We start from the raw sequence: 13,349 nt of genomic DNA, 5'->3' as shown, positions 1-13,349 counted from the left end.
TTAATTTTTTTTTTTTTTTTTTTTTTTGCCGCCAAGGGCCCAGCCCAAAAGGTGACGCGTGGAAGTAGAGGGTTTGTCTGAGGGGCTGGGGTTTGCCGGGTGAAGCCAGTGTTCACGGAGTGACATCAGGCTGTGAGGGAGGCCAGGGGTGGCCTTGCCAGGAGTCTGGTTTTCATTTACAGTGAGGAGGGGGAGGGAGGGCGGGAAGAGAGGAGGAGGAGGAGCTGGAGGGCCCTGACTGTAGCCCTGGACCCACTCCAGCGTCAGCTCAGTCTGCTCCAGGGCCGCCGTCTCCTGCAAGGGCTGCGGGAGGAGTCAGCCTGCTCTGTCGCCTCCGGAGTCCCCAACGACGTGGTTGCCGAAGGCCACGAGGCCCGAGAGCCGCCACAGCCAGCCGTGAGCAGGGACAGGATGTGCCCTGGTCCAGCCTGAAGGACTCTCGAAGCTCAGGCACGCAGCGTCTTGGGGTCTGCCCAGGGTAAGTGCAGGTCCTCTGGGGCTGGCCCCATGTGCGGGCAGTGAGGAATGCTCCCCCTGGCTGCTGCTGGGTGGCCTGGCGGTGCTGTGCACAGCGGATCTGCTCCGGGGCTCTCTGGGCGGGCTCAGGGCCCGTGGAGGTTGCGGGTTTCTCCTTCTTTCAGCCCTTTGCTGGCTGGATGTCCTTGACTCTTAGGGTGGCGAGTAGCCGGGTCCTGCCTTGTGCCACGGCCACCTGCGTGTGTCCTGCGTGTTTTTGCTCTGCTTTATCTGCTGGAGTTTTCATACCCTGTGGTTTGGAGTTGGCCTTGAAAAGGGGTACCCTTGCCCTGTCTGATGGGGACCCCGACCTGGCTATGTCCTGCAGATTTTTTGCCCGCTGTGCCGCTGGGGTGATGCTAGGGGCCTGGTTTCAGAGCCAGGTTCAGAGTTACTCAGCCAGGGTCATCAGGACTGCGCCTTTTTAGGAATCTGAAGTCCCTGTGGAGTTGTACGGGTCAGAGGGGGAGAAGGCACTGGGGCCCGGGCTGCATGCCCAGGGAGAAGGCGGGACTCCCGGGGCCCGAAGCTGCCCGCAGTGGCCCAGATGTGTGGCCTGAACCCAGCCGGGAGGCCCCAGGCTGTTCCCTGGCCAGGCAGACGCAGGGTGGGGCTCGGGTCCGAGCCATCTTCCAGGACGGAAAGTGTCGTCCGCCTGTGGCCATCCTGTGTCAGCCCCATGGTAGAGAAGTGACAGGAGTGGGGTTCCTGGAGGCACTCCAGGGAGACTTGGGGAGTGTTTGGTGAAAAATCAGTATTTCTCAGCGACTCCAAGAGTGAAGTATTCTATGCGTGGGGGACATGGGGACACCGTTCCCTGCCAACCAGCCCCTGTCCAGGGAGCCCACGGGCTCTCAGAACTGTGGGGGCGAGTAATCTCAGCCTGGTCCCCTGACTTCCAGGGGACCCCTCTTACTGCACAGCACTGGGCAGAAATGGCTTGGAAACCAAACCCCAACCACGCTGCTCCTTCCCAGAGCTGTTGGCGACTGCTGGAACCTGCAAGTTCTTTGCTTGCTGAAGGTACAGGAAGAGAGTCTTGCTTGCAAGTCCCCGTGCAGTGATTTGGTTTTTGCTGTGAGAACCGGGAGGCTCTGAGGTATGAAATTACCAGCGATCCGCAGGGCACAGTCCCCGGATGACCGACACTCGGCCCCGAAGGTAGTAGTTGGTCTGTGTGTCTGGAAGAGAATTATTTTTCCCCGAGAAGAGATTGTAGAAATGCCTGCCTGGTTTGTGGAGCTCTTTAGAGCCCCGCATTGTGTCTGCCTCAGTGGGAGCTGGTCAAGCAGGCACTGTGCCCTGATCACTCATGAGTGGCCATGCCATATCCTCTGGATGCACCAACGTCGTGTGCCAGTCCGCTACGAGTGGGAACATGGGTGTGGGCTGCTGGAGAACCCGCCAACTCCTGGAGGCAAATGGGAGGGACGGGGGCCTCAGGGGGGGCAGGAATGCTGGGCGTGTACCCCTGCTTTGCCCCCTCACGGGGACCCAAGCGTTGCTTCGTCGGCTGTGGGGAAGGCACAGGAGTGTGGTGTTAGCCAGGGCTGGGGTAGTTGCTGACTTGTAGTGTTCCCTTGTGCAGGGCAGCCACTGCGCTAAGTCAGGCTGTGGGCGGGGAAGAGGAGCTGAGAGGGGACACCATAGTGGGCTGGTGAAGTGAGAGCCTCGCAGGGTGTGGCCCCATCCCTGTCCTGGGGCTGGAAGCTGCTGGGACGCCCCGCCCCGCTCCGCACCGAGGGCGAGACCCTGAGGTTGGGGTGTGCAAGCTGTGTCCCAGCCAGGGTCTGAAGAACCTTGTCCCCCATCCCCACCAGACAGCACTGTGCTTCGTGTGCTTGCCACAGTGCCCGGGGCCGCCTCCTGAGTGTCGTCCATGGTGTCACGTGTCAGAACTCGGGGTGTCAGAGGGAACCTCTCTCTCCCTGGTCTGTTCCCCCTGCCTGTCTGATGTGAAATTCCACACCCAGGCTGCCTCCGCTGCACGTGTGCCTTGGAAAGCAGCTTTTGTTCCTGCTGCTTTTGGTGTCCTTTGGGAGGCAGCCGCGGCAGTCTCCTCCTGGCTGAGACGCAGGGTCTCGGGGCGTTTCCACACTGACCTGGGGGAGTGAGTCTTCATTGGGTGCCCCACCTGGGAAAGCAATTTCTGGGGTGCCCTGCATCTCCAAACCCGGGTCTTAAGCTACAAAAAGGGAGGCCGCTGGGATTGCACGTTTTCAGAAGGAGCTGCTAACTCAGACAGCCGTGGGGGGAGCAGGCGCACTGGCCACACCCCGTGTCCACCTGGCGGGCGTCTGCAGACCTGGAAGATAGGAGCCCGCCATCCCTTCCCACGTCTCACTCTCAGGGCGTCTCTGCCACGCCCCGGCTTTGCAGGGAGGGGAGCCTCTGTGAGGACCCGCTGCTTCCATTTCTGAAAAGGTGGATTTTCGTGTCAGCTGGCTGCTGGGGTGTGTGTCGGGCAGGAGGAGGAATGTGGAGTAAGCACATTTGTCCTGGACGGCTTTTCTGCGAGTGTAGTGTGATTTCCTTCCTCCAGAGGGCGGTGTGCCCCCTGAGTCCTGAACCATCTCCCAGGGTGGGGCTTCTGGCTCATGGGGCAGCCCCAGTGGCCGGGCAGCCCCGGGCGTTGTCCCCCTCCGTTGGAAGTGGACCTAAGCTCGGAGTTCTGGTTTCCTCCTGGGCATTCCTCACCCGCTGCCCTGACGAAGCAGCCTGTGTGAGCTCGGAGGTGTGTGAGAACTGCCAGGTGTCTGGGAACCACACGTTTGCAGCTCCATGTGGGGCGTGTCCGAGCTGACATTCTGTTCAAATGAAACGCAGGAGCCCCAACCTGGTGACTAGCTGCCTTGTTACGCTAAAGGCCTTTGCCTGAACATATTAAAAGCAGAATTCACACAGGGGTTGGTGTTGTGGTGCAGCGGATGAAGCTGCTGCCCTGTTAAGGCCAGACTGCCCCACTTCTAACCGGGTTCCCTACGAATGCTGCTGTGAGTCTAGCCTGAAGGGCAGGCAACATCCCTCCTGGTCCCTCTGTGCCCGCCTTGGCCCACAGCACGGCTCAGTCAGCTCAGGCGGGCATGAGAACAGGTGCCACCTCACCTTCCAGCAGCTTCCTCCAGCTCACAGAAAGCCAGACTCAGTCCTTATTCACAGCTGCTTCAAATGGAACATTTGTAATTGCAGCTTTGGTGCATCTGTGAGATTTATTACTGGACAGAGATGGAGATCTTTGCCCTGATGCCTCACTCCTCCAGTGGCCCCAACACTCAGGACTGGCCAGGCCACCACCAGGAGCTTCACCCGGGTCCCCCTGGTGGGCGCAGGGGCCCAAGCCCCGAAGCCCCCTATTCCTCTGTGCGAGGACTGGGACATTCCCGAAGCGTGTGAGGAATGAAATGGCAAGTATACGTGAACAGTGAGTAGGGAAGTTCATGGAAATGAGCACTTGAGACAGCTATGGATTTCCAATTTTTTTTTGATGCAGACTTATCTTTTAGTGTCAGAACTTGTTCAAAGCGTCTTCAGGTGGGATTTACACTCGAGTGTGTGTGATGCTTAATAACTCCTGTCCCGGTGGCCACGTCCCCTCACGCTGCGTGCTGGGGAGGAGGGTGGGGCTGCCGCTCCGAACCTGTGGTCGGGGTCACAGGCCACGTGCCGGCCAGAGAAGCCAAGCCAGCGCTTGCCGAGTGTTCTGTGCGTGTCTCCCACGTCCCACGGGCAGGTGTCGGGCCCGGGGCATCGGACGGTGTCGTGAGGAGAAGGGCCCCTCTTGTCGTTGCCCAGTCATTTTGGGGATTGTACCTTTTGAGTTAGTAGACGAGTTACTCTTGTTAAAAATCTGGAAAGACATTTGGTAGAACTGTCCTGCTGCTCCTCTAAGCTTACAGCCCGGGGGTAGCATGGAGAAGCTTGAGACCAGTGGGAGGGCCCGGGCTGTACAGCGGGGCGTGTTCCTCTCAGCCCCTTGCCGCAGGACGCCCTGCGCTCGGCCTTCTCGGACCGAGCCTGGGGAATCGGCTGCTGAAGGAGAACTCGGCTCAGCGGATTTCAGCAGCTGGAGATGACTCAGATCCCGGGGGAAGCTGTTCCAGGAAACGGGTTTCTCACTTCTGGAATCTTCATTAGTTGATTCAGCAGCCCTGGCCAGCGCTCGGAGCTGCAGCCAACTCAGCTGACCCCACAGATTCCTGCATGGGGGCTCCCTTTTCCTAAGTGGGCTCTGGAACACGCAGTATAGCCTAGGGCTGCGTGCGAAAAGGAGATGTTGGGACCATTGCCTGTTGGCGTGTTGGGCGACCGGTCATCCCTTATTTCACATGCAGCTAGGAGGCTGGGAGGGAGTGAGTTCCTCACCGGGACAGAAGGCAGATGCTGCCCAGGCCAACACGCAGACCTGTATTGGTGTTCTGATCCTTGGTTGGTCCGATGTTTCCACCTCTTTGATTGTGAATCAGACTAGGGAGCCAGCAGAACAGCTCTGGTGCCCACGTGAAGTGGAAATGTTGCAGCTCCTTCGCTCCCTGACACCATGAAGGCAGAGATGCGAAGACACGCAGCGAGGAGAGGCTGGCGCGCCGCGTGTCACGGGGTGCAGGAGAGCTGAGTTTGTGCAATTTTCTTGGCAGGGTTCTGTGCTGCACTCTCCCTGGACAGTCACGGGGACACGGCCCTGCCTGGTGCCTGCTGTGAGCAGTGTGAGCAGAGCCAGGGTCTTGCTGGCTGCCACGTCCTGGAGCCTATGGAGTGCTCTACGTCTGCAGCAAGGCATCCGGCTCAGCAGAAAGTGTGGACGTCCTCACAGTTTTTAGCAAGGGTGTGAGGTTTCTGTTTTTAAATAACTTTCGGTATAGTGGGGGCAATTCACTTGAAATTTCTTCCTTTTTTAAAAAGATTTATTTTTATTTGAAAGACGTAGTTACAGAGACAGAGAGAGGGAGAGAGAGAAATCTACTAGTTCACTCCTTAAATGACCTCAGCAACCAGGGCTGGGCCGGACCACAGCCAGGAGCCAGGAGCTTCAGCCAGTCTCCCACGTGGGTGAAGGGTCCCAAGAACTTGGGTCGTCCTTTGCTGCTCTCCCGGGTGCATGAGCAGGGAGTTGGATCAGAAGTTTAATAGCTGGGAAGTGAATCGGTGCCCATATGGGATGTTGGCGTTGCACATGAAGGCTTAACTCGCTGTGCGCCAGCACCAGCCCCAAGCTGCAGTTTGTTAACTGCCTCGGTGTAGCAGTCGGCCCCTGGGGAGCAGACGTGTGCGCAGAGCACTCCCACAGGTCTTCCTCCCTGAGCCGGCTCGGGCCTGGCGTCCTCTCCCCTTATGCTTCAGGGCAGGCCTTGCTTGATCAGGGCGTTGCCAGGAAGATAGGCAGATCTCAGGTCAGGCATTCATTGATCCGCAAGCACGTGGCAGGTGACAGGCAGGCGGTCAGCAAGGCAGGAAACGCTGCGTCTGTGCCCAGAGGCTCTGCTGGGGGTGTTTCGTGTTAGAGCGCTGTGGCGCGTGCATGGGAGGGAGACGGGGAACCTGGGCCATGTGCCTCTTTGGTGGCTTCTTCCCAGTCACTCCCTTTCGAGGATTCCCGGAGAAGCAGCTCTCCCACCATCTTCCCAGCGCCCTCCCTGCTGTCAGGAATGATGGCTGCTTCTCCCCAGATGCCGGCAGCAAAGGGGAACGGGGCGAGACGGAGCTGGAGCCCGAGCCCGCAGCCTCACAGAGCAGGGCCGGCGGACGGTGAGGTGGACGGCCGCAGTGCCCAGTGGCAACCCCGGCCTGGTCTGCTGTGCTTGGCAAAAACCAAGTGAATGTCTTCAACATGGGAGCTCTGGATGCATTTCAGAGATTGAAAATTATTTCCTTGTGTGCGTTTTTCTTAAAAAAAGAAAAGATTTCCAGACATGGAAAATGAAGACACTTTTGAGCAAGCTTAATGAAGACAGATGTCACTTGAATACAAGTTTGAGAGCCATGTAAGGGCAACGTTTCCACTAATCTCAGGTGGAGGCCAGGAGGCGGCTGGAGCCTCCCCACCCGGGCGCGGTGCGCAGGGAGGAGCTAGCGGAGCTCCCAGGGGGCGGCCTCTGTGTCCTCCTGCCTCTGCTGGCACTGTGTCCGGCATTGCTGCCCGTGTGTGCATCAGTGGCCCACAACCAGGCTCTGTGGGCACTGTCTGGGGTTCGACACCAGAGGCACGAGGGAGGCGGGACATTTTCAAATCTCACTGGCTCCCTCTAGGCTCGAGTTAGCACTCTGGGCCTGCCTTGTTGGGCTGTGTGACTCAGTTGTTGGTAGGTTCTCACGTGCAAGATGGCCCAAAGTTGCTCCTGGACTGCTGGGAGCTCTCTGCCATCTGCCTCCGGGGGCTGGGTGGGAGGGAACTGAGGGGCCCGGTGAGGGGTGGCTCGCTCTCCCTCCGCTGAGATGTGTACACAGCGTGGCCGTCTAGCATGGCCGTCTAAGGGAGAGGGCGAGGACAGCTTCTGCTCTTCTAAAATGAAAAAATCCTCCAGGATTTGCAGCCAGGAAATTCAGTTTTAAAAACTGGGACTCCAGGACATGAGAAACAATGGAATGGATTTAATTGCTAGCAAAAACCTTCGAAAATAGTGCACAGCTGCGTGAAGCCCCGGGCCATATGGTTGGCGCCGAAGCGCTGCCGGCAGGAAGGAGTGCCTGGGGCCCCAAGCGGCCTCCCACCCAGGAATTCAGCTCGACTGGCCCTGTGGGTGGATGACTCACCCCCCGGGCCTGGACAGCCCGTTATCGGCGCGTCAGCACTGCACCCCTCCCCGGTCCCGCCGCTCCCTCTCGCCTCCATTCCTGCAGGGGATCTGGGATAAACAGTTCCTGCGCACTGAGCAGCGCCTGGCATACTTTTTTGTCCCAGTGTGAAGCTCTTTATGGGGAGGGCTGTCCTTCCTTGACGTGGCTTTGAACTCGTTTCTAATTCTCAGCGAGTAGCAGGACGGCGAGTGAGGCTGTGTGGAATTCCTGCTCTCGCTCTTCAGCCTTTTGCTGAGAGACGGGAACATACTTTGGGATTGCTCCACGTGACTCCATTCATGGCTTTCTCTACGGCAGACTTGGTGGGTCTGAGCGAGCCGGTGTGGGAGAGGTAGGGATGGTGAGCCGAGTGTGGGCCCGAGCCGGGCAGGTACCTCCCCCGACCTGAGCTGTGTGCAGCTCCTCGCAGCCCAGGCGCCACGGTGGTCGCCAAGCTCTCCCAACGGGTGCTGGTTTTTCCCATTTGAATTGCCTGATTTGTCTCAGTGCTCGGCCTCATGGCCCTGCAATCCTGTTGTGCCCTAACTCTCAGAAACATGACTTAAAACTGCACACCCTGCGTATGGGGTAGATATGGGGAATAATTCACCTGGATCTTCCCGAAGATTTGCAAACCTTTGACTGAAGCAGGAGTGAGTGATGGCAACGCTGCCTTATAGAATCACATGTGAATGCGGGCATATCCCCGGAAATCCCACCTCCTTGGACACAATTTCACACACAGTCGTGAGTAAATCATTGACCCTTCAACTCTGTGAAAATCACATTACAACAAATCGGTCCAATCCCAGCAGCATAGGTTGTTTTGGCAACAACTGGATAGATTTCTGGAAAGACTCTTGGTCGAAAGTCTCATGTTGAGTTTTGAAGAACGCACATGCAATGTGTTGTATCATTTCACAGCGGATGACATCACTGTTTGAGGACACACACTGCTCACGGAGGTTGCACCTGCTTTGTTCCTCTTAAAGGGACACAGCAGGACATGAGCAAGAAGCAGGGGCTCATGGGAAGGTCTGGAAGAGTTCCAGGGTGGAGCCTGAGCTCCAGGCATTCCTCGAGAGTGGAGGGGCGGGGCTGGGGCTGCGGACCCGGAGTCAGCCTCGGGCAGGGACCGACAGCCAGCCGAGCACAAGTTTCCACGCTGTGCGAGGGCAGGGCCTGGACCCCGGGGTGGCCAGAACCAGGGGACACTGTCAAGCGGACGCACCTCTGTGGGTTGTGTCAGCCCAACAGGCGCGGGCCGCTTCAAGCCAAGGCGGCGCTGCTTTTCCAGGGCTGCCCCGTCGCCACCCATCGCTGCCACTTCTGTGCAGGAAGAACATTGTCTTCTCTTTACTGAAACGTCCCCAGGGCAAGGTTGTCTCAGCAGGTGCTTCTGTTTTAGCTGCTGAGTCATGTCTTCCGGTTCCCTGAATCTGGGCCACAGGCCTGCTTGGTTCTGTTGTCGGTGATGCATTTTCTGATTTCCCTTGGAAATCCAAAGCCTGGTGGGTATTGCTGTGTCCTCTCTCGCCATCCCACCCACTTCTGGCAGGCCGAGCCTAGGGCCCACACTCGGTGTCTCCTGGCTGGGCCGTGATGAAGGGGGTGCAGCTCTTGTCTCTGTGCCCAGCCTGGGTTCTGGAGGCCACTCTGAACTCCAGCTTCTCTTGGTACCACATCTGTCCCTGGTGCCCCCCTGCCACCTGTGTGGCCAGTATGGACATGCGTCCCCTGCCTTGTGTGTGGCAAGGCTGCATCGCTAACCTGCCAGGCAGCTTTTTCTCTACATGGCAAGGTGGAGCGTGTCAGACCGCCCCTGTTACTGGCTTCCGGGGTGTGCGTGGAGGACAGAATCCCTGCCTGGGACAGCAGATGGCACTCTGTAGAACTGTAGGGCCTATGGGGCTGGAGGGGGACGGAAGGCAAGCTGGAGGCGCAGCAGCTGGGGTCACTGGTGAGGCCCACTGCACGGCTCAGAGGGGACTCCTTGGGAGGAAGCAGCTCACGCCAGCTCAGGATGCACCCGACAGAGTCTTTCTCGCTCAAGGCTCGTCTGCAAACCCTAACCCTTGCGGTCATACATGCTGCTTTCCTTCTTTTTTTTCAAGACATTGCTTAGGAGTGAGCTCATCTCTCTCTGTGCAGTATCTGTTATCTCCTCTCTCCGTGTGTGTCTATCAACCTATTTCATCCTGTCATCTACAGTGTTAAATGAGCACTAGGCACAAACTTAATTTTTTACCTTTTGTTTTTTCGAAAGGATTTATTTCTTTGAAAGGCAGTGACTGTTACATAGGTAGAGATCTTCCATCCTATAATTTACTCCACAAATGGCCCCCACAGCTGGGGCTGGGCCAGGCAATTGGGAGCCAGGAACTCTGTCTGGTCTCCCACGTGGGTGCCAGAGGCTCAGGCAGCTTGAGACACCATTTGCAGCTGTCCCAGGCGTAGGAGCAGGGAGCTGGATGGGAAACCTGGAGGCCAGGATTCCATCTGAGGCTTCGATATTGGGGTGCTGTCTCGGCCGTGGCCTGATCTGCTGCAGCACCTCGCCTTCCCCACACTGAGCACTTCCATCCCATCATGCTTCAGAAGGAGAGGCCGCTGTCACTCCTGTGACATCGCTGGCTGTGCTTTAGGGGTGCACAGTCAGAGCAGGCTCTTAGACTGGGATGTGCTCTGTCCTGTCCTCACTCCTAGCTATCTGTTTATTTTTTGTGACAAAAAGAACCACACTATAGGTTTACCCTCTCACGCTCTCTGAAGTGTGTCAGCTGTGGGCACCTTGTTGCAGGACCAATCCCAGGAATCTTCTGATTGTGCGGGGATCTTCCCCCTCTGCTTCCCTCTAGCCCCTGCTGACTGGTTCTGGGAGAGGGACTCCTCCAGACGCCTCGTGGGAGTGGCATCAGGTTCTATCTGTGCTCTGGTGACCGGCTCGTTTCACGCTGGAATGATGGCCTAGCAGATAAAGCCATGACCTGCACTGCAGCATCCCATGGAGGTGCTGGCGTGTGTCCGGGCAGCCAACGTGCCTGGAAGGAAGAGGCTCCAGTTGTTGGGTCCCTGTACACATGTGGGAGACCCACAAGGAGCTCCTGGTTCCTGTGTTCATTCTGGCCATTTGTGCAGTAAGCCTGCTTGTGGGAGACCCCTCTCTCTCAGTAACTCTGTCTTGCAAATAGCTAAAATAAATGTATTTTTAAAAAGCTTCATCTGTGTTCTAGTGATATTAGCATTTTCTTCTTTCGTAAGCCTGGCCAATATTTTATCGTTTGTGTACAGCACCTCTGTTGAGGGGTGTTTTAGTTATTTCTACTTCTTGGAGACCATGAATAATGCCAGAAGGAACGTGGCTGCACAAACATCTCAGCGAGGTTTGATTTTCAGTTCTTTTGGACATAGAGCCCCAAAGAAGATTGCTGGATCATGTTGTAACTACAAATTTTGAGGAATCTATACTGTTTTACATAGAACTCACGCTGTTTTCAGCATTTTCCTTTAAAATGTTTATGTATTTGAAAGGCAGACTAAGAGAGAGAAACTTCTAACTTCTGGTTCACTCCCCAGTGGCCACAACGGCTTGAGCTGGGCTTCCATGTAGACGTAAGGATCCAAGTACTTGGACTGTCTGCTGCTTTGCCAGGCATGTCAGCAGTAAGCTGGAGTGGAGCTGAGCAGCCGGGACTCGAGTCAGCACCGTTTGGGCTCTTCCTCGCAGGTGGCGGCTTTGCACGCTGTGCCACACAGCCAGCCCAGATGTGTAGCTTTTTCTGCATATGATATCGTGTCATCGGCGAGAAGAGGTAATTACAGTTCTTCCTTTCCAGTTTCGGTGCATTTTATTTCCATTTCTTGCCTAACTGAGGTGGTCTGTTTCCCTTTGCTGGGTCTTTGTTGCCACTGTGTGTGATGTTAGCTGTGGGCGTTTTCGTAGGTACTCTCCACTCTGCGGAGGCAGTTTCCCTCCGTTCCCGGCATGTTGGGTTTATTCTGCGTTGAGTTTTGTTACATAGCTTGTTTCCTGCATTCATGTGGTGTGTCGCGCCAACTGGTTCTCACTTACAGCACCATGTGTGCGATGTAGGACCCACGTGACCAGGGTGTGTCCTCCTTTGGGTGCAGCATTTTGCTTAGGATTTGTGTGTCCACGTTCATTAGGGGTTTCTGGAATTTTCTCTTCTTATAGCATCTTTGTTACATTTGGGATTCCATGTAATTGGCCCCACCAAGTGAGTTTGGTAGTATTTCCCTGTAAGTGCTCCTGGGAGAGCTGGGGAGGGGCTCTACGTGCTTGGTGGCCGTCCCCAGGGAAGCCACCGGCTTTGCACAGTGTGGGAGATTGTGCCCCAGTGCACTTGGCTCTAGGACTGGTTGGTTTGTTGGTGATTTGATGAAAGGTCTGAGGTCTCCTGAACAGAGCGCCCATCCTCTTGCCTGTTACCATTTATTTCTTTCTCCCCCAGTCTTCTCTCTCTTTGCGTATGACAATGCGTGTGTGTGTGTGTCAGCCATCCATCCATCCATCCGCCATTGATCTGCCTATCCCCATCCACCTCTCTGGCATCAACCTGTCCATTTATCGGCTGCTCATTTGCCGTTGGCGCCAACAATGAGTAAGATCTGAAGTTGCCTGGAAATGTTGAAAGGACACAGAACACGTGAGATTTTGAGGGATTTGCAGCCTGAGAGCCAAGATCTGACCCCTGTCCTGCCTTCCCTTTCAGGTGCACACTTGGTGCTCATACAAGTTCACGATGAGGAAACATCGGCACTTGCCCTTGGTGGCCACTTTGTGCCTCTTTCTCTCAGGCCTCTTGGTGACTCACGGCCAGCAGCAGCAACAAGCAGGTAAGGCCCAGGCGCGGCCCTGGACTGGTGGACACGAGTCCTTCGGCAGCCTTGCACTTGCTGTGGAGCCTAGCTGGGCCCTTGGGTGGGCATTGGTGACAGCCATTTACCAACACTCTAATGCCACGGGAGAGTGACTTTTCTTAACATCTGGGCTTGCTACCTGGAGTGTGAGTGGTGCTGGTCTGTCGCTGCACTGGGTGCTGGGTGTAGCAGCGTGAGTCTTGAGGGCTTCATTTCCTGAAGGGCTTTGCCCTGTCTCTGAGCTCATGGACAGTTACAGAGAGCAAACATAGTGCTCCCTGACAAAGAGATTGCTTGCTCTTCCATCTTCACCCAGGTCACTGGCCCTCTGGAGAAGCCGTTACCAAAGCTGTTTAGAAAGCAGAGTGTGATAAACCCTACGAAGGGTTGACCTGGACAGGATGATAACATCGAGCCCTGCTCCGCACGGGGCAAGCAGGCAGGGTCTGTCTCGGGTCCAGCTCTCCATGTCCCAATGCCTGGGTGGCGATTCTCTGGCCAGGCCAGACCCCGCTCAGTGGAGGAGGGATGTGGGCTGGGGTCTCAGGTCAGCAGCAGCTTGGTGCCGCGCAAGGCCCAGCTGGACCACGGGTGTCCGAGGTGTCCTTCTTGTCCCTTGAGGGGCCATGGTTCTCCTGCCTAGGGGCTGAAGGCTGCCGAGTGTCGGTTTAGACATCTCTGCTTCTGAAATGTGTAGAACTAGTCGGAGACCCTTCCTTCATGTTCCACGTCTAAGGAAAATGCACATTTCCTCCTCTCTGCGTAGACACAGGGCTTCTTTGCTAAAGGAGGTGCGTGTCTTATTTTCCATGCAAATGACCCTGGGCACTGGGGGCTAGGTAAGGGCCAACCTTAGTGGCTCTCACGTTTCCTCATTGTCCGGATCCAGCTTTATGTCTCAACCCAGAGTGAGTTCTTAAGGAGATGGCCGGTTCATCTGTGATCCTGGGTCCCTCTGGCTGGCCATGCGTGTTTGGGGCTCAAACAAAGAACTATGTTTGAGTTCAAAGGCAGCCCCGAGTGTGCTCCTAGCCTGGTGGTCGTGGAGTGTGGACCAGGCTCCAGGTAAGGCAGTGTTGCAGCTGGTGTGTGAATGATTTCCTGACAGCCGAGCGCATGCTGGCTTGGCCTGGGAAGGTGTCGCGCTGAGAGGAAGTGGTTGGTCCAACAGCAGAATAAAG

General features: G+C 56.5%; 1 protein-coding gene across 1 annotated transcript in view; it reads left to right on the top strand.

Moving 5' to 3' along the window:
- Positions 1-230: 230 nt before the first annotated feature.
- The window catches only part of COL6A3 (collagen type VI alpha 3 chain), a 74,615-nt gene continuing 61,496 nt past the window's right edge, over positions 231-13,349 (top strand). Inside the window, exons 1-2 of the mRNA XM_058665172.1 lie at positions 231-478; positions 12,021-12,144. Coding sequence (XP_058521155.1) covers positions 12,051-12,144 — 94 coding nt within the window. The 5' untranslated portion in view covers positions 231-478; positions 12,021-12,050. The remainder of the gene's footprint in view (positions 479-12,020; positions 12,145-13,349) is intronic.

This window comes from Ochotona princeps, chromosome 5, assembly GCF_030435755.1.
Source record: "Ochotona princeps isolate mOchPri1 chromosome 5, mOchPri1.hap1, whole genome shotgun sequence".
NCBI classification, from domain to species: domain Eukaryota; kingdom Metazoa; phylum Chordata; class Mammalia; order Lagomorpha; family Ochotonidae; genus Ochotona; species Ochotona princeps.
The sequence above is the reverse complement of the archived record's forward strand: the minus strand, read 5'-3'. Positions and strand labels throughout refer to the sequence as shown.